This window comes from Scyliorhinus canicula, chromosome 18 (genome assembly GCF_902713615.1).
Source record: "Scyliorhinus canicula chromosome 18, sScyCan1.1, whole genome shotgun sequence".
Lineage (NCBI taxonomy): Eukaryota > Metazoa > Chordata > Chondrichthyes > Carcharhiniformes > Scyliorhinidae > Scyliorhinus > Scyliorhinus canicula.
The window spans coordinates 99,460,922-99,483,029 of record NC_052163.1 but is presented as its reverse complement, the minus strand read 5'-3'; the positions used below and the strand labels follow the sequence as shown (position 1 = coordinate 99,483,029).

The 22,108-nt window shown below is 46.2% G+C and overlaps 1 protein-coding gene across 1 annotated transcript in view; it reads right to left on the bottom strand.

Annotated features, from left to right (window-relative positions):
- Window positions 1-22,108, bottom strand: part of LOC119953774 (dedicator of cytokinesis protein 7-like) — a 328,309-nt gene extending 306,201 nt beyond the window's left edge. The window contains 5 exon segments of the mRNA XM_038778389.1: window positions 3,988-4,090; window positions 5,584-5,655; window positions 7,843-8,018; window positions 9,430-9,535; window positions 22,036-22,108. Coding sequence (XP_038634317.1) covers window positions 3,988-4,090; window positions 5,584-5,655; window positions 7,843-8,018; window positions 9,430-9,535; window positions 22,036-22,088 — 510 coding nt within the window. The 5' untranslated portion in view covers window positions 22,089-22,108.

Genomic DNA, 22,108 nt, shown 5'->3' with positions numbered 1-22,108 from the left:
TGTACACACAGACACAGTCAGGACAGCAGTGGAGCTCTGTGTACACACAGGCACTGTAAGGCAGCTCTGTGTACACACAGACACAGTCTGGATGCAGTGAAGCTCTGTGTACACACACACACAGTCTGGACAGCAGTGCAGCTCTGCGTGCACACAGACACAGTCTAGACAGTAGTGGAGCACGGTGTACACATAGGCACTGTCAGGATAGCAGCAAAGCTCTGTGTACACACAGGCACAGCCTGGACAGTGGTGGAGCTCTGTGTACACACAGACACAGTTTGGACGCAGTGAAGCTCTGTGTACACACAGACACAGTCTGGACGCAGTGCAGCTCTGTGTACACACAGACACAGTCTGGACAGCGGTGGAACTCTGTGTACACACAGACACAGTCTAGACAGCAGTGAAGCTCTGTGTACACACAGGCACAGTCTGGACAGCAGTGGAGCTCTGTGTACACACAGACACAGTCTGGACGCAGTGAAGCTCTGTGTACACACAGACACAGTCTAGACATCAGTGGAGCTCTGTGTACACACAGACACAGTCTGGACGCAGTGAAGCTCTGTGTACACACAGGCACAGTCTAGACAGCAGTGAAGCTCTGTGTACACACAGACACAGTCTGGACGCAGTGAAGCTCTGTGTACACACAGACACAGTCTGGACGCAGTGGAGCTCTGTGTACACACAGACACAGTCTGGACGCAGTGAAGCTCTGTGTACACACAGACACAGTCTGGACGCAGTGAAGCTCTGTGTACACACAGACATAGCCTGCACAGTTGTGGAGCTCTGTGTACACACAGACACAGTCTAGACAGCAGTGCAGCTCTGTGTACACACAGACACAGTCTAGATATCAGTGCAGCTCTGTGTACACACAGACACAGCCTGCACAGTTGTGGAGCTCTGTGTACACACAGACACAGTCTGGACGCAATGAAGCTCTGTGTACACACAGACACAGTCTGGACAGCAGTGAAGCTCTGTGTACACACAGACACAATCTGGACGCAGTGAAGCTCTGTGTACACACAGACACAGTCTAGACAGCGGTGGAACTCTGTGTACACACAGACACAGTCTGGATAGCGGTGGAGATCTGTGTGCACACAGACACAGCCTGCACAGTTGTGGAGCTCTGTGTACACACAGACACAGTCTGGACGCAATGAAGCTCTGTGTACACACAGACACAGTCTGGACAGCAGTGAAGCTCTGTGTACACACAGACACAGTTTGGACGCAGTGAAGCTCTGTGTACACACAGACACAGTCTGGACAGCAGTGAAGCTCTGTGTACACACAGGCACAGTCTAGACAGCAGTTGAGATCTGTGTACACACAGACACAGTCTGGACAGCGGTGGAGCTCTGTGTACACACAGACACAGTCTAGACAGCGGTGGAACTCTGTGTGCACACAGACACAGTCTGGACGCAATGAAGCTCTGTGTACACACAGACACAGTCTGGACGCAATGAAGCTCTGTGTACACACAGACACAGTCTGGACAGCAGTGGAGCTCTGTGTACACACAGACACAGTCTGGACAGCAGTGGAACTCTGTGTGCACACAGACACAGTCTAGACAGCAGTGCAGCTCTGTGTACACACAGACACAGTCTGGATAGCAGTTGAGCTCTGTGTGCACACAGACACAGTCTGGACGCAATGAAGCTCTGTGTACACACAGACACAGTTTGGACGCAGTGAAGCTCTGTGTACACACAGACACAGTCTAGACAGCAGTGAAGCTCTGTGTACACACAGACACAGTCTAGACAGCGGTGGAACTCTGTGTACACACAGACACAGTCAGGACAGCAGTGCAGCTCTGTGTACACACAGACACAGTTTGGACGCAGTGAAGCTCTGTGTACACACAGACACAGTCAGGACAGCAGTGGAACTCTGTGTACACACAGACACAGTCTGGACAGCGGTGGAACTCTGTGTACACACAGGCACAGTCTAGACAGCAGTGGAGCTCTGTGTACACACAGACACAGCCTGGACAGCGGTGGAGCTCTGTGTACACACAGGCACAGTCAGGACAGCAGTGGAACTCTGTGTGCACACAGACACAGTCTGGACGCAGTGAAGCTCTGTGTACACACAGACACAGTCTGGACGCAGTGAAGCTCTGTGTACACACAGGCACAGTCTGTACAGCAGTGAAGCTCTGTGTACACACAGGCACAGTCTGGACAGTGGTGGAACTCTGTGTACACACAGGCACTGTCAGCACAGCAGTGCAGCTCTGAGTACACACGCACAGGGTTAATCGAGATGCTGAGATGTGTCAGAAACAAACCAATGAAACACAGCCCCACCCCGAGCCCACTATACTAAAACTGTCCCCCACCCCACCCCTCACCAACCCCGAGCCCACCATAGTAAACCCAGCCCTCCACCCCCTGCCCACCATGGTAAACCCAGCCCTCCACCCCCTCTGCCCACCATAGTAAACCCAGCCCTCCTCCCCACACCCCTCACCCCCTGTCCATAACAGTAAACCCAGCCCTCCACTCCGCACCCCTCACCCCCCTGCCCACCATAGTAAACCCAGCCCTCCACCCCACACCCCTCACCCCCTGCCCACCATAGTAAACCCAGCCCTCCTCCCCACACCCCTCACCCCCTGCCCATCACAGTAAACCCAGCCCTCCTCCCCACACCCCTCACCCCCTGCCCACCATAGTAAACCCAGCCCTCCTCCCCACACACCTCACCCCCTGCCCACCACAGTAAACCCAGCCCTCCTCCCCACACCCCTCACCCCCTGCCCACCATAGTAAACCCAGCCCTCCTCCCCACACCCCTCACCCCCTGCCCACCATAGTAAACCCAGCCCTCCTCCCCACACCCCTCACCCCCTGCCCATCACAGTAAACCCAGCCCTCCTCCCTACACTCCTCATCTTCTGCCCACCACAGTAAACCCTGCCCTCCTCCCCACACCCATCACCCCCCTGCCCACCATGGTCCCAGCCCTGCTCCCCGCACCCATCACCCCCTCTGCCCACCATGGTAAACCCAGCCCTCCTCCCCACACCCCTCACCCCCTGCCCATCACAGTAAACCCAGCCCTGCTCCCCGCACCCATCACCCCCTCTGCCCACCATGGTAAACCCAGCCCTCCTCCCCACACCCATCACCCCCCTGCCCACCACAGTAAACCCTGCCCTCCTCCCAACACCCATCACCCCCCTGCCCACCATGGTCCCAGCCCTGCTCCCCGCACCCATCACCCCCTCTGCCCACCATGGTAAACCCAGCCCTCCTCCCCACACCCATCACCCCCCTGCCCACCATGGTAAACCCTGCCCTCCTCCCCACACCCATCACCCCCTCTGCCCACCATGGTAAACCCAGCCCTCCTCCCCACACCCATCACCCCCTCTGCCCACCATGGTAAACCCAGCCCTCCTCCCCACATCCATCACCCCCTCTGCCCACCATGGTAAACCCAGCCCTCCTCCCCACACCCATCACCCCCTCTGCCCACCATAGTAAACCCAGCCCTCCTCCCCACACCCATCACCCCTCCCCCTGACCACCATGGTAAACCCAGCCCTCCTCCCCACACCCATCACCCCCCTGTCCAGCATGGTAAACCCAGCCCTCTTCCCCACACCCATCACCCCCTGCCCACCATGGTAATCTCAGCCCTCCTCCCCACACCCATCACCCCCTGCCCACCATGGTAAACTCAGCCCTCCTCCCCACACCCATTACCCCCCTGCCCACCATGGTAAACCCTGCCCTGCTCCCCGCACCCCGCACCCTCTGCCCATTACACTTGACATAAATCCTGCACCCTACCCACCACAACACCCAACAAATTAATTGTTTGAACTGCAGTGGACAAAGGCCTGTTTGTTCATGTTGGGAAAGTTTTGTTTCATGTATTTTGTTGTATGATAGTATTGTTAGTTTGTTCCCTTGCTGCACAATGAGGACTCTCATCATAGCATACCTGGAATCTTTGCATTTCCACATTGAAGCTTTCATCGCATTCAAAAACCTGATGAGGAAGATTCAGTCCTTTCCTCCGACTCCCATTGCTGTACTTATGATACCTGGGAGAGAAATCATGAATATGTGTTATGTTGAACCCAACAGCCCACTTGATTGTTACTCAGTGAACCACCTTAAACATTTGCTCCTTCCACCATTGGCGCACAGTGGCAGTGGTCTGTGCAGGATGCAATGCAGCGATTCACCAAAGCTTCTTTGGGAGCACCTCCGAAACCTATCACCTACCATCCTCAACCTATCATCTATCGCCTAGAAGGACAAGAGCAGTGCATGCATGGGGACACCACCATTCAAGCTAGAACTCTATCTCGGTTCCTTCGCTGGACAAAAAGGTGGTAGATTCACAACTGTTTCGGGCGGCATGGTGGCGCAGTGGTTAGCACTGCTGCTTCACGGTGCTGAGGACCCGGGTTCAATCCTGGCCCCGGGAGAAAATCCCAGTTCGAGTACAAGTTTCAATGGGCATCATCTGCTCTTAACTCACTCTGAAGCTTGTCCTGGTTTAGGCTTGTGGGGTGCTGGATTTCTAAAACATCTAGTTGTTCCTCGAGCCCTGTCTCAAACTCTGCTGAGTGAGCAGATCAGCTCAGCTGTGTGGAGCATGGGGAGTGCAGTGATGTGACCGTCAATTCACTAGACACACGATTGGAAGTAAACTGTGGTTTTAATAGTCTTACAACTAAGCCAGCCTGCGACCAGAGGAACTGAGAGCAGGCTTACGGCTGCAGTACTTTATACTTCCGGTTAGTGGGAGGAGCCATGGGCGGAGCCAAGGGTGGAGCCCAGTACAAACTCCTTATCTCCCCCTCTGGGCAGAGCCGCACAACGGCTCACATACAGAGCCCACAAGGACACAATACAACGCAAGGGAATACAGTGTGAATTACGATGCATATAAATCACCACATACAGTTCAACTGTACATGGATGCATTGAAGAAGGGAGATCAGCTCAGATGTGTGTGGATACCTGGAACGAGGGAAGCCCCAGTTCAGCCATGTGCGGGTAGACTGAATGAAGGATTCAGAGTCTCCATATAAACCTAGTTAGAAAACAGCAGAATCCACTACTCTGCTGCCGGACTGAGGTCCGAAACACAAAAAGATGAACCCAAGGCCACCCGAGAGGAACAGGTTTTGGTAGAGGTGCCGGTGGGTGTGATGGGTGAGCAGATGGCACGTTTTATCAATGCTTTTCATGAGTTGGTGGATTTTTCCATTATTTATTGGAAAATTAATGTTAAAATTGTGAAGTAGATGAGGAAGAAAAACTAAAAATGCCCACTTTTTTCTCAGAGAGGTGATTGGGGTTGCTTTGGGAGATAACACAACAAATCTTTGTCACTTTAATTGGTTGTTTTCTCACCAATGTGGAATTTGAAAAAATCTGTATCCTCTGTGGTGCTTGCATATGTTGGGCACTCAGTGAATCCCAACCTTTAGTGACATAGTCAGATATAATAATGTATAGATACTCTAGGCAGCATTCAGCTTGCCCCTTGCTGCACTGGTCGAGGTGAAAATATTTCACTTACCTCCTGGTAACTGTCAGCCAGTTCCTGGTGTAGGTCTCGACACATGACCTCACCTGTGGGGTCAAGTTATTCCTGTCAAGGCAAAACATGAAGAGGATTACACCTTGCCCTAAAAAAGGTACAGCAGGAAGGAAAGGAAACAAATTGAAGAACTAATGTGCAAAGCATATCCCCAGGGCAACTAAAATGCCTCACAGCCAATGAATTGCATTGCACACTCGCTGTTGTTAAAGGCAGCCAAGGCAGCCATTTTGTACACAGCAAGTTCTTTCAAACAATGAAGAGATTAATGAACAATGAATCTGCTTTTGCTGCCAACGCTTGAAGAAAACCGGGAGAACTCTCTGCTCTATCATGGGCTCTCCTACATGAGCAGGCAGATGGGTACTCAACTTAATGTTTCGTAGAACAACAACAACTTCGACAATGCAGCACACCCCCAGTGCCTCACTGAAGTGTCCTGCGAGGTCATGTGTCCAAATCGCAGTCAGGCTTAAACCCAAGTCTTTCTTTTTTTTAAAATTTAGAGTACCCAATTCATTTTTTTCCAATTAAGGGGCAATTTAGCATGGCCAATCCACCTACCCTGCACATCTTTTGGGTTGTGGGGGTGAAACCCACGCAAACACAGGGAGAATGTGCAAACTCCACACGGACAGTGATCAAGAGCCGGGATCGAACCTGGGATCTCGGCGCCGTGAGGCAGCAGGGCTAACCCACTGCGCCACCGTGCTGCCCGACCCCAAGTCTTTCTGACTCTGAGGCACGAATGCTGCCACTGAGACAAGGCTGACACAAGAAATAATGGTTGAAATATTTAAGCGTGTAATTAATAAATCAACCTAATTATTCATATTTATCAAGTTGATGATAATCTTTTATTGTTAGAAATTTTAATTTAATGGACAATCCAGCAAATCAGTCAAGTCCCTCGTCACAGCTCAGGAAATAAAGTGGTATCTCCTCATTACTAACCTCTACTTTCACATAGCACAGGGAAGAGAAACCAGGTCAATGGAAACTAGGAAGCCACAATTTCCACTTTCTCCATTTGACACAAAAACTACAAAGGATCTACATTTTAACTTAACTTCAAATCATAGAATCATAGAATTTACAGTGCAGAAGGAGGCTATTCAGCCCATCAAGTCTGCACCAGCCCTTGGAAAGAGTACCTTACCCAAGCCCACACCATCACTCTACCCCTGCTTTTGGACACTAACGGCAATTTATCATGGCCAATCCACCTAACCTGCACATCTTTGGACTGTGGGAGGAAACTGGAGCACCCGGAGGAAACCCATGCAGACACAGGGAGAATGTGCAGACTCCGCACAGTGACCCAAGCCGGGAATTGAACCTGGGACCCTGAAGACGTGAAGCAACTGTGCTAACCACTATGCTACCGTGCTGCTATGATGAAGATCAGGTCTGAGCTTTGAAATACAAGGTAGGCTGCCAGTAATGCTCAAGTGATGCTTCTACCAGAGGCAAGAATGGTGGAAATCAATTAATCTCAGCTAAGCCAGGAGGTGGTTTGCTAACGTACAGATCACAAACCTAAGACTCAACAGCAAAGTGTACAGGGAGAGATACTGCCATGTACAAATGTGAGCTAAAGCCACATACAGGAACAATATAAAACAATATATGGCAACTTAGATACATACAAGTCAATTATCTACATGTATAATAACAAAGTACTGATGCACACAACAGTGAATTATAAATGATTGCAGCACCTACTCGCCTGCAACCAGCAGATGATAAGTACATGTCTGTGCCCACTCCAACCCTTCATTCTTTTTTTTATTCGATCATGGGACATGGGCTTCGCTGGCTGGGCCAGCATTTATTGCCCATGCCTAATTTCCCTCGAGGGACAGTTAAGTGTCAACCACATTGCTGTGGATCTGGAGTCACATGTGGGCCAGACCAGGTAAGGGCAGCAGATTTCCTTCCCTAAAGGACATTGGTGAACCAGATGGCCTTTTACAACAATGGACAATGGTTTCATGGGCATCATTAGACTTTTAATTCCAGATTTTTATTGATTTCAAATTTCACCATCTGCAGTAGCGGTGTTGAACCTGGGTCCCCAGAGCATTGCTCTAGGTCTCTGCTTTACTGGCCCAGCGACAATATCACTATGTCAGTACCTCCCCATGAATTTGCATTTAATCCAAAAATTAAAAAGTGAAGGAAACGAGTCTCAGTACAATTGGAAGTTGCATTTTATTCTGAATCGTTCCACTTTACCAATTGTCTGGGACAGCGGGGTTAATTGTCCGGCATTCTCTCGAAGATATTACAACGTCAACATCATCCTCAGGGAAATCCACCAGATTCTGCAATGATCCCAGCTCAGGATTCGCCATCTGAATGGCTACATAGGCCTCAAAATCTGAGGGCTCCACAGGATCAAATCTGAGTGGCTAAAAAACAAAAACACATAGGAAAAAGTGGTTAGGGAGAAAGACGGTAATTTACATAGCGCTGCAGGTTGTTTCAACGCATCACACAGTCAAAGTGTAAGGGTCCTCCCTATTTATTCCCTTATTTTCCCTTTCTTTGATTTTTGCCGTTACATTTTTAATTCATGTATGATTAGTTGTCATGTGTCTCTGAAGCAAGTGGCCTGTGCCTTTAATTCAAGCAGAGGATTTCAGCAGCACCCGGTAACTGTTAGTGATTAAATCTGATCCCACTGAAATGTTTTTCAAAGCTCCAAGGGCTGGGTTCGGTTTCAGTTCTGATTTTGGCAGCCCTGGAAACAACCTCATATCCTCTCCTCTCTATCCTTCTCCGGTGAGGTACCCTCAATTACGACTCAGGAGAGAAGATTGGTAATTCTTTAATTACCAGAGAACCGGACAGCTGCCGAGAAGTGTGCTCACAGCATGCTGCCCAGTAAGCATCATCTTATATACAGTTTCCTGGGGGCGGAGCCAGAGGCGGAGTCCCCCAGGGTTCCAAACCCGGTCTTAAAGGGTCAATGTATTAAAGGCAAGGTACAGTTACAGCAGTTATACCGATATCATTCATCACATCCGGAAAGGCTGTGTTCTGAACTGACAAAGAGCCTGGATGAATCTATGTACATGTCGAGACCAGAACCGACTGACTCCCCCTCCTGAAAGGCAAAGGCAGAACTGGCCAACTCTCAGTCCAGAAAGGTAGAGGACTGAATGTGAACCTTGAGCTGAAGGCCCAGATTGATGGGAACCTCGAGCTCAAAGTACTGCATTTTTCTCAACCTCAGGGACTTTCAATGAATGACTTGACAAAGAAGTCCATTACTGGCTGCAAACCAAAGACGCTAATCTGTGAGCTTGTGGTGAGGAAAATGGGCCAAATTATCACCATCCGAAGTAAAGACTGTTATCTTTTGACCTTCACCCTTATCAGTTTCTACCCCTTTCCACCCCCTCTGTATTTGTCCATCTCATGCATGTGGGTAGAGGGCGAGATAGTTAAAGTGGGTAGTAGGTATTAGCTAGTTGTTACCCAGTTGTATTTACTGTATACTTCATTGTAGTTCTTGGTATAAATAAACAGTAATTGTGCTTAAACTTACAAATCTGATGACTATAATTATTGGGCAGCCAAAGGTCAAAGATTTGGGGTATTTTTATTAAAATTATTGGTTAATTCACTTGTTTTGTGACTCTGGGGCACGTGGGGCTGGAATTGACCGCACACTAGCCCAGGATGTCGTTACAAAAGCCATGTGGCTACTTTTGTAATGTAGGGAAATGCAGCGACCAAACTGCTGCCATTAATCGTGAAGTCCTGAACACTTTGTACAGATGTCAAGCACAGGTAGCAGCTGTTGGTGATACTCACAATGTTTTGTGATAGTGCCGTGGGGGAGCTGGGCTGTTTCCAGTCAGTCAATGAAGTCCTTTTGTAGCGCGGTACGAGCAGTTTCAATTCACCGGTAACCACTTCGCTGCAAACCAGACCGGAAAAGATTCAAGTAAAAAACGCGCAGTTAGACAACCCCTGTCAGGTTTTTGGGAGGCCTCAAAGTCCTAAACTTTGATTTTAAGAATAGTCACAGTAAGATCCCTCAATGCAGCATGTGATGACTAATGACTAAGGTGTTGGTGTTAGAGGGATGCATGTTGCCAAGAAACAAACAGAAAAAAACAGGGAACAAATCTCTACTATTCCGCCAATGAACCAATGGGATATTTTATGTCCACCTAAAGAGGTAGATAGAGTCTCAATTTTACTAAAATATGCAGCACTCTCTCCGTATAGCAGTGAAGTGTCAATTGATCACATGCTCAGGTCCTGGAGTAGGCCTTGAATCCATAAGCTTCTGACCTTGAAACAAGACAGTTACCAATTGAACCAAAGCTAACGCCCCACCGATTGGAGATCAGTACCCCTCCTCTGGTTTCCTTTTCTCCTCACTTGTCTGAGTTTTTATAGATTACTTCCCTCTGGGCACTTCCAACACCTCATTTCAAGCAGTGTATATTCACCAACTAGCCACGATGGTGAATGTCAACACCACCATTTTGCATTCATATCACATAGGAAAATGATCCAAGGTGCTTTGCAGAAACTTAATTCAAAAAAATAAATGAATACAGAGCCAGAGATGGAACTATTAGGAACGGTGAACAAAGGTTCAGTCAAAGGGTTGGGTTTTAAGGAAGATCTTAAAGGAGGAAAGTGAAGCAGATAATAGTGGGTTCCAGGGAAGCAATTTTTTTTTAAAATCATTCATAAGGAGACATGTGTGTTGCCTTCTTGAACTGCTGCAATTCATTTATTTTTACAAATTTAGAGCACCCAATTAATGTTTTCCAATTAAGGGGCAATTTAGTGTGTTCAATCCACCTACCTAGCACATCTTTGGGTTGTGGGGGCGAAACCCACGCAAACACGGGGAGAATGTGCAAACTCCACAGGGACAGTGACCCAAAGCTGGGATCGAACCTAGGACCTCGGCAGCATGAGACTGCAGTGCTACCACTGCGCCACCATGCTGCACTCTACAACTGCTGCAATTCATGAGCTTAGTATTAATGGTGGAACTAATAGAGTGCTGGATGCACAAGAGGCCAGAATCAGAGGGATGGGGTACTTGGAGGAGGAGGTGGTGATGGTTTTTTGCGATGGCGGAGGTAATAGGAAGGGGAGAAATGATGAAAGGGTTCAAATATAGAATCATAGAATGATACAGCACAGAATGGTGAATCTGACACTTCATGTCGGTGCTTGTTCTTTGAAAGAACTGTTTAGTTAGTTCCATGCCCTGCTCCTTCTCCACAGTCCCATAATTCTTTTTCACCAGGATTTCACCAATTCTGTTTTAAATGCTGCTATTAGAGTGGCACCGTGGCGCAGTGGTTAGCTACAGTGTTAACTACAGTGTAAATAAATCTCAAGTTGGGGTCAAAAGACACCGGGTTTTTTCACAATCTGCTTCAGCCTCAGATAACAGCAGCTGCAGGGGTTGTTGCTGCTGACCACAGGCAGTTTGTGGTAGCGATGAGGAGTGACTTTGATCATCTTAATTTTAACAGCAGGAGATTGCAGCTGACCCAACACTGGCTGTCAAACAAGCATTGCGACAACACAATGGAATGCTGAAGAGACGTTATGGAGAATATTCTTCTGTCAACAGTGTATACATGGAAGCTGGCCACTTGACTTTGAATGATGTCAGCTCAGGACATTATGTAGACCAAGGGCCATGGATTGATTCTTGAGGGAGTTCAGTGGGAGAAGGAAGAGAAGCCATTGTTGGATGTGTGATCAAAGAGGTGTAAGTGGAACCAAACGAGAGCAGTTCCACCCAACTGGAGAACAAGCTGTTGGAAGTTGATGGTTGTAAATGCGATGTCGAGGAGCATAAGGATGTCTCAGTCCCAGTCACCAAAAGGCTCTGCAGCTCACAATTCCATCTCCATCCTGTGACATCTACAAATTCCAACAAAGGACATCAACTACAATCAAGATACAACTTGGGCTGATAAGTGACAAGTAACATTCACGACACACAAGTACAAAGCAATGACAATCTCTAATAAGGGTGAATCTAACTATTGCCATATCAATACTGTGGTTACAAGAGCAGGTCAGAGGCTGGGAATTCTGCAGAAGGTAACTCACCTCCTGACTCCCCCAAAGTCTGTCCACCATCGAAAAGGCGCAAGTCAGGAGTGTGACAGAATACTCACCACTTACCTGGAGGATTGCGAACATGCAAGAAGCTCGACAACATCCAAGCAGTCCACTTGATTGGCACCTGAGGCACCAACCTAAAACATTCATTACTGACGCACAGTGGTAGCAGTGTGTCCTATATGAGAGATACGCTGCAGTAACTCACCAAGGTTCCTTCAACAGCACCTTCCAAACTGGTGATCTTTGCCAATTGGGTGAACAAAGGCAGCAGGCAGATTGGAACACCACTACCTCCAAGTTCCATTCTAATCCATACACCATCCTGACTTGAAATTATAATCGCCAATTCTACCCCATCAGTGGGACAAATCCTGGCACTCCCTCCCCAACATCACTGTGCGTGTACATACACCATATAGACTGCGGCGGTTCAAGAAGGCATCTCACCACCACCTTCTCAAGGGCAATTAGGACGCACAGTAAATGCTGACTTAGCCAGAGACATTCACATCCCAAGAAAGAATAGAAGAAAACATATGAATGAAGAGACTCAAAAACTGTGTAACCCGCAAGCTTAAAGGAAGTGTTATGACCTTAGAGGGCAAGCTGAAGAAACCGACACAGACAAATGAAAAGGCATGTTTGAGGATTAGCGAATATCATTTGCTTCAGGAAACAGGGGACCTCTGATAAGTAGTATGGCCAGAGTGGCATCAGATCTTAAATAGAACGTAGAACATAGAACATAGAACAGTACAGCACAGTACAGGCCCTTCGGCCCACAATGTTGTGCCGACCATTTATCCTAATCTAAGGTCAACCTAACCTACACCCCTTCAATTGCTGCTGTCCATGTCCAGGAATCGCTTAAATGTCCCTAATGACTCAGACTCCACCACCTCTGCTGGCAGTGCATTCCACGCACCCACCACTCTCTGTGTAAAGAACCTACCTCTGACATCTCCCCATACTTTCCTCCAATCACCTTAAAACTATGTCCCCTCATGACAGCCATTTCCGCCCTGGGGAAAAGTCTCTGGCTATCCACTCTATCCATGCCTCTCATCACCTTGTACAGCTCTATCAAGTCACCTCTCTTCCTTCTTTGCTCCAGTGAGAAAATGTATCCATTATGCCCTCCATTCCAGGCAGCATCCAGGTAAATCTCCTCTGTACCCTCTCCAGAGCATCCACATCTTTCCGATAATGAGGCGACCAGAACTGGGCACAATATTCCAAGTGTGGTCTAACTAGGCTTTTATAAAGCTGCAGCAAAACCTCTTGGCTCTTGAACTCAATCCTCCTGTTAATGAAAACCAACACACCATACACCTTCTTAACAACCCTATCAACCTGCGTGGCAACTTTGAGGGGTCTATGTACATGGACCCCAAGATCCCTCTGTTCCTCCACACTTCCAAGAATCCTGCCTTTAACCCTGTATACAGCATTCAAATTCGACCTTCCAAAATCAATGACTTCACATTTATCGAGGTTGGACTCCATCTGCCACTTCTCAGCCCAGCTCTACATCTTGTGAGTGAATCTTTAAGGATTGGAACTGGGAAGAGCAAAACCATTTTCTTTTAACAAAGAAGAATTGCTGAAGAAAACTTCGACACTGGTGGAAATTAGGGAGATAAATGAGGAAGAAATGTCGTAAACCCTCCACCAGCCTAAGGCTGGATACTATTCTGACAGCATCCAAGTTACTTTACAGTGGTTTGGGTAATTGGGAAGTGTACATTGTCACAGGGAACTGGTTACATTTAACCAATAACCTTGATTCCTGTCATAGACATAGAACAATACAGCACAGAACAGGCACTAACCCACAGCAGCAAAAGCTTTGTTCATCTTAAAAGAAAGTAACACCAAACCCCATTAGGTTTGCAGGCCATATCTAAACAGAGGAACAAATCAGTCTCTTTGTTCATAACTTTATCAAAACCCGTGACTGGATCTCTACTCTTCAACAGGAGATCCACTCTTCTGCTGATTTACAAGGGTGAAGGGACTACATGCAGCAGTAAAGCAACAACATTCCAGTCCAGAATTAGTCTGCACAGTGCAAAGGCATTGCACACATCAGCACTTAGGGTGCAATTCAACCAAAACATTTCCAAGGGCCCAATTCTCCCAAAAGGGAACAAAGTCCCCTAGCGAGCACGTTTAGCCACGTGTTTCCAGGCACTCGCAGTACCAAGAAATATATGGCTATTCAATGCAACTCGCGTTGAATAAAGGGACTGACGGGGGAATACGCGCCCCGGGTCACTGTCCGTGTGGAGCTTGCACATTCTCCCCGTGTTTGTGTGGGTTTCGCCCCCACAACCCAAAGATGTGCAGGGTAGGTGGATTGACCACACTAAATTGCCCTTTAATTGGAAAAAATGAATTGGGTACTCTAAAAAAAAAATTTTTTAATGAAATTTGCTGGCCCAAAAGGGGAAGCAAAGATTCTAGCCGTTCATTTTAATCCCATTTTCCAGCACCTGGCCCATTGCCTTGCAGGTGCACTTCAAATGCATATCCAGGTAACTTTTAAATGAGTTGAGCATTTCAGCCTCAACCACCAACTTAGGCAGTGAATTCCAGACACCCACCACCCTCTGTGTTTCCTCATGTCCCCTCCAATCACATAAAATCTATGCCCTCTAGTAATTGACTCCTCAGCTAGGGGGAAATAAGTCTTTCCTATCTACCCTATCTAAACCCCTCATAATTTTGGACACCTCAATTAGGTCACGCCTCAGCGTCCTCTATTCTAAGGAAAACAATCTGAGCCCATCCAGTCTCTCCTCATCGCAACAATTTTCAAGCCCAGGCAACATTCTCTGCATTCCCTCCAGAGCAATTATGTCCCTTCTGTAATGTGGTGACCAGAACTGTACACAAAACTCCAGCTGTGGCCTAACCAGCATTTTATACAGTTCCATCATTACATCCCTGCTTTTATATTCAATATCACGCCCAATAAAGTGCTCTTGACCACTTGTCCTGCCACCTTCAAGGACCTGTGGATATGCATTCCAAGGTCTCACTTCCTCAACCCCTCTCAATGTCTTCCTATTTATTGAGTATTCCTTTGCTTTTTTTGCCCTCCCGAAATGCATTACCTCACACTCTTCCGTATTGAATTCCATTTGCCACTTCTCTGCCAACTCAACAAAACCATCATTTTGGAGTCGACATCTATCCTCTTCATGATCAATTTTGTGCCATCTGCAAAATTCTCAATTAGGTGACCGATGCCAACCGTTAACTGTCAGCTCAAAAACAAGTCGGTCAACACTAATGAGGGTGGCCAATGAACATCAAGTGGCAAGCCCACTGATCTGCACGTCCCAGTCTGCGAGCAGATGGTGTATGCCAACCTGTGAGAACCAACTGCCATTCAACCCTGTCCAAATGCCTCAGTGTTGGGTAAAGCAATCAAAAATAACTCGGGATTTTAATCTAGCAGCATCTGTATCTGATCACGGGAAAACAAGGACAGACAACACTTACAGTCCAAATTATGTGTCAAAATAAAAACAGGGTAAAATTTGATTTAAATCAGAACAAACTTGTCCTTCATTTAATCAAACAGAACAAGCAAAGCCTATTAACATCTGTACCAGTGTGCCTATCTCTATCCCTGATACTGTAACCATTGACATCACTAGCACCCACCAATACAGGCACCCCTCACTAACTCTACCCCACGTGCTCTTGGTGTTTTACTTATTTTTAAAAAATATTTAACATATGCTGCACCAGCAAGGACACCCCAGAGCTCTATACAAAACTTTAACAGCCCCACCCGTTAGAACCTCCCCATGAAAAATGACTGTACAAAGAGTGTGTGGGTATGTGGTGCACAGCTCGCTGTTAAATATGCCTGAGGCAGTCAAAGCTGAGATTTATATTTTGTTTAAAATTATGTAACATTACTACCCTGACTCGAGAATTCTGTTCTTAGATGGGCTGCACAATCCCCTCTTTATTGGGTTGCCCGCCTATTGCATCAGGCATGGGTTAAAAAACTGCCAGATTTGACAGGTGAGTCTGTATTTTAGATCAGTATCTGGCGGAGAATGTAATCATGGGCACTTGTGACTGATCAGATGCATCTCTTCTGTATCTTGAACGTTCCGCATTCCCAACATGTGCAATCACTCATCTTGTACAAAAAATAAAGTTGCCCATAGATAAAAAATGGTAGTGCCACACGAGTGAAGAGGGTGGAGTAGATACAGGAAATTCAGGAGAAACAAAATGACTTCTGGGAAAAGAGTTTAAAAAAGCAATGGCTTAAGTTCTACTATTAAGGAGAAAACCCATCCAACTTACATTCCGGATATGATTGAGAATGCAATGTAAATAAAAGCATAAATTGTTTTTGTCCACACCCATTTTTGTAACCACCTTTTAAAAGGTAAATATCTTTAGGGCGATGGAATCTATGCGACAATTATAGGTACCATAAGCTGCAGGACAGAGTCTGAAATTCCAAGGAAACCTGCAACAGACTCTAAACCAAATGAACCACACTATTCTATAAGGAAGTAACACAGCATCGCTGCAACAATCACACTCCTTGGTGTTAATGAAATCCTAGCTTGTTGGTGAAGCCAAAACCAAGACACAGAGTGTTCCTTTTTTGAGAAAGTTTATTGACTCACTCAGTCTCACATCTCCCCTCCCATTCTGCACAGTATCCCAGCTATCCCCTAATTATACATGCTCAAAGACAATTAATACCATCACCTGTTTCTCTTAACCCTAACAATGTAATTGACATGACATTAAAACTTGAAACCAGGTCAGGAGTGAACAAGCATTCTCCATGAATTAACAATGCACATGGTGTAAATGATCATAAAACTCACACATTGCACAGTGGTGGCATGGTGACACAGTGGTTATCACTGCTGCCTCACAGCATCAAGGACCCAGGTCCGATTCCGACCTCGGGTGACTGTGTGGAGTTTGCACTTTCTCCCTGTGTCTGCATGTGTTTCCTCCATGTGTTACGATTTCCTCCCACAGTCCAAAGATGTGCAGGTTAGGTGGATTGACCAAGCTAAATTGGCCCTAGGTAGGGTTACTGGAATAGTGTGGGGTTTGGGCCGAGATAGGGTGCTCTTTCAGAGGGCCGGTGCAGACTCGATGGGCTGAATGGCCTCCTTCTGCACTGTAGGAATTCTATGATCACAGATACTGCTCAGGAAACACTCACTGCTAATTATGAGGCAGACAGGCAGACATACACACACACACACACACACATAGTCACACAAAAAGTCAGACAGAGTGAAACATATGCTGAGAGTGAGAATCACAGAGAAGTGGTGAGAGCGACAGACAGAGAGGACAGACAGGCAGAGACAGAGACAGACAGAGAGGACAGACAGGCAGAGACAGCCAATGCAAACACTCACAGCAAACTGAACGCTGTACACAACAGCAGCAAACTTTCAGCCCTATTGACCACAGACTAAGTTACTGGGAGTTTTAGTCAGGTCCTTGCACCAAATCTGTTTACTAACTTAGCAGTAAAAATATTTAATCCATGTTTGATTCTTAGCCTGTGTAGACTAGTCTTGTACTTGGGGGTGGGTTGGGGCATAGCTCGGAAACATTGGCTACACCCAAACAGGATGTCAAACGTCAAACACTGCCAGGTCAGGGGTCACTGACAAACAAACATAAGTTTAATTCTGAGCCCCGGGTTCCCTGGTATCCAAGCAACATTCACTTTTAAAATCCAAATGGAACAGCTGTGCCCTAGGGGTCAGTTGTCTTGAGCACTGTATTTCCATCTAATGGCAGTAATAGGTTGGGGTAAGCTACGCAGCTTAACTGAGTCCAGGGGCCGACAGAGTTCCTCAGGTTCCATCCTCTGATCCCTCCTTATCTCCCTCACCTCCTCTACCACATGCCTACCCTACTCCTCCCACACCACCCATCCACCCTTCACATTGAGATTTCTGGGCACCTCTAATTCTGGCCTCTTGCACTTTCCTGGTTTTGCTGGTCGTACATTCTGCTGCTGAGGCATCACGCTCTCGAGATCTAAACCTCTCCATCTCACTCTTCTCCTTTAAAGCTCTCTTCAAAGCCTACCACTTTGACCAACTTCTTGGTCAACTGTCTTAACGCCTTTTTACATGACTCGGTTTCAGATTTTGTTTGTTAATCACTCCTATGAAGCCTCTGTTAAAGACACTTTACAAATGGAAGCTGCTATTGCATGCACATCCCGAACAATAAGTTTTGCTTAGCATGTAATGAAAATAGATTGGATTGTTCCCATGTCGGTGCATTCTTTGAGAATCGAGGAATGAAAGCCAGCATTTAGATTCTCAGGCCAAGGTTCACACTGTGCCCAGTGAAATAAAACTTAGGATCAAACCATGATAAATTGAGGGCAGATAAGCAGATGCAGACAGACAGATAGGCACAAGCCAACAGGTAGACATGCCAACAGGAACAGCTCAACTCATTCAAACGGACTCAGAATTTGCATTTATTTTGAATAAACTAATTTGTTGCCCAAAGTAATATTTAACACTGCTGTATCATTGACAGAGTTAGAACAGCACAGAGAGCCTGTAGTTTGCAGAATGGAATGGGGTGGGTAAAGAGGGACAGTACGGAGGGAGAGTTAATGAACTCCAGGAATATAAAAGTTCTTAGCCCAAACAAAGAAGGGATCAATCTGCTGATCGCAGAGAGCTGTTCAATAACATTTCAGTAATGGACAAGTAAAAATAATGCAGGATAAATAAATAGCAGACACCACAAGCTCATGCATATCCCTCGTGGTTTATTATAAAATTCAAAAGTGAAGAGGGAAAATGATCTCTATACATCCTGCAGGTGAAAAGGGATGAGACAAAAGCTCACTAGAACAAATATCAGAAGACACTAAACAGGTTAAAAGAGTGATAAAAGAGACCTATATATACGCAAGCAAGCGTACAAACACAAGATAACAGTAAGGACCTGTTTCAGTACTATAACAGGGCAGGCAGAGAGCTGGCTTGAAACAGAGGATGAGTACAAATGACTAAGTGTTCTTAATGATTACTTCCTCCAAGGACAACATGCTTTTTACAAAAAAGATATAACCCAAGCAGCATCAAAGTCATCAATGTAAATAAGTTATAAATACTAGATAGACTAAAAGGGATCAAAACAAATAAATATTGCGGAGCAGCTTGGTTTTTATTCCAGAGTTTTAAGACTATGGAGGAGAATTATGAGGTATTGACAATTGTCATGAGGGAGAGAATGACCTTGGGGAGGCACCAAAAAATTGAAAACAAGCAATTCAGAGAGGGAGGAATAACAGACACGGGCAACTACAGATATGAAGCCTTTGATTTTGCACAATATCATAGAATTAGCAGGCATCAGTTGTCCAATAATAACATGAGGGGTCAGTTTAGCTCAGTTGGTTTGTGATGCAGAGCAAGACCAACAGCGTGGGTTCAATTCCCATACTGACTGAGTTTATTAATGAAGGTGTGATGATGCTCAGGTTAAATCACCACCAGTCAGCTCTCCCCCTCAAAGGGGAAAGCAGTCTATGGTCATCTGGGACTACAGTGATTTACTTACTCTGATAACTATGTGAACAACAGTCACAGAATTTAGAAAGGGAAGATCTCACAAAAGTGGCCAAATGATATCCATAAGAAGCCCTTTGCATGCTGTACAAAGACTTTTAGAAGCCATTTGGTATTGTTCCAGAGTGTCATTTTGAGTAGAGTGTTCTTATAAGCCTTTCTCCTATGTCATTGTTTGACTGACATCTGTTGAGGGTCCTGAGCATGTGGCAGCTTTGGCGGGGTTTTCAGTCTGCAAGAGGATGACCTATTTTACTGGTGCTCCTGTTTTCATAGTTATTACTGTTACCACCATTCTATTTTGCATTACTTTTATTGTCAAACTTTGTTATTTATTTATTTATATAAACAAGTTTCTTCTTTTGCTTTGACTACCCATCTTTGAAGCATTTTGGAGTTTCTTTGAATTAAATGGCACTATAGAAATGGAAAGTGTTGTTCATTATATGAGTAGAACAATAGTAAATGAAATGTAATAGAGACAAATGTAAGATATTGCACATGTAAGGGAAAATAGCCATCTCCATAAATAGGGTTACAATAGTTAAAAGTGAAATTGAAAAAAACCCAAGTCTGCAAATATTCCACACTTGCACCTCCAGCTAATGCAGAGCAGCAAGTAGCACAGCCAATTTAATGTTCAAGTATATAACCAACACAGAAAAATCATATTAGATCCACTCCACCAAAATGCTAAAGCAGTCATCTGCCCGTCCATACACTGTCACCTAGTCGGGAGCTACTCACTTCGATGATGCTAAGGGGCTGGTTTAGCTCACTGAGCTAAATCGCTGGTTTTGAAAGCAGACCAAGTAGGCCAGCAGCACGGTTCGATTCCCATACCAGCCTCCCCGGACAGGCGCCGGAATGTGGCGACTAGGGGCTTTTCACAGTAACTTCATTGAAGCCTACTCATGACAATAAGCGATTTTCATTTTCATAATGTATTTCCTTTTTAAAAAAAGTTAAGGTTTTCTTTTGAGGTTGAAGGTTACCAGCACCTGCCATTTTAGGTGTCCAATGTCAACAACAACAACCTGCATTTATCTAATGCAATGGAAATGTTCCATGATGCTTCACTGGAGTGAAATTAGACAAAGACTGACACTGAGCTAAGAAAAGAAGAATTAGGACAAGTAATCAAAACCTTAGTCAAAAAGGAGACTGTTAAGGAGTTTGTAAAGGAGGAGGGGGAGATGGAAAGGCAGGGGGAATGGAGGGTATTCCAAAGCTGAGGATAACGGCAGGCACAGCGGCCAATGGTAGTGCAAATGGAATAGAGAAATGTAAGAGGCCAGAGTTTGAAGGAAGGCAAGTTTTGTGAATCTTATGGCTGGAGAGGATCCAAAGCAAAGTACTAGCTGATCAGGCACAGCTTAGGCCAGACCTAGATACAGGGTCCTCCATGTGGTAATCCACCACTGTGTAAATATATGTGTGCCTGTATTAGGGGATGTACAGCAGTACCTGTATTACAGGTTTGTCGGTAGCCCCTGCCAGCTAGCTCTGCCCACAGGGAGCAGTATAAATATTCATGAGTTCTCCTGAGCTGTCATTCTACCAGCTGCAGTCGAAGGATAAACATCTCACGGTAATAAAGCCTCTCTTGTACCGATTTGAGTCTTTATGTGCAATTGATAGCGTATCACTCCATCTCCTAAAACACTCTCACATCAGGTACACCACACATTAGAAGTAAAGTCCCACCCCCCCCCTCTTCCCCCCCCCCCCCCCACCCCCATATTGTGCCATACATTCAAAGTCACACACAACATGGGTTACAGAGTAAACCTCCCTCCACAACGTGCCACCAAGAACTCCTCAGTGAGATACAGCACGGGTGACTTGCACAGCTCCCTAAACAAACTCCAATAATGTGCCTCACCCCCAACCTCAGAGACAGCACCGATGTCTGAATTTGCGTTCCCCACTCCAGCTGCACTGCAATATTCCTGAATTATATCGGCATTTTAGTCTGAGGGGCCCCTTTGCATTCCCATGGCTCTGGGCTAGACTTGCATTTATGAATGATGTGTCAGTGTGTAACCAGTGCACCATTTCACCTCCCTCCTTTAATAAACCTGAATGTACATTTCGCACAGTGATTATTGGGAGTGTCCGTTTAAACTGTGCCACAGACCTCAGTAATCTTAGCGAAGGCTGTAGTAACCCAAAATGCTAACCAGTTTTCTGTTTCGTATCTTGACTGATTTGCTAGGTAACCCCGCCCCATGCTTTTATCGAGATCACGCGTCTCAAGATAATGTTTGGCATTGCTTCATGTTTAATAATGAAAGCGGAGCCCCTTTAATATCAGGTGCTGGTTAAAGCGGAGCTCCAGTTGTGGAATCAGTTTGCAACATGTTCCAGTGACATTTGCTGGAGTTGCTGCATCACTTCAATCACAGACACATTTTATCTTGAAACTCCACTCAAAACTGTTACAAGGTAACCGCTACCGAATGAGAGGACAACAATCTCTCTCCCGCTGATTTTTCACCCCTTTTATCCGATTTCTGAGTTGGGTGTGTGTGCAGTGAGCAGCAAATGAGGAAGAAGAAACAGAATCGAATTCTGGCTGCCACTCGGGGAATATTCTTTCTGATCGGGAGTGAGAAGCAGATCCCCATTATCTGGGGGCATTGATCAGTCTCCCAGCCCCTCTCCTGGGCACTGCCCATCTCACCTGCTCACCAGCTGCAGGTACTGGTGTCTGTCCCCGAAGGTGAATGAAGCCATGGTCCAGGATCCTTCGCCGT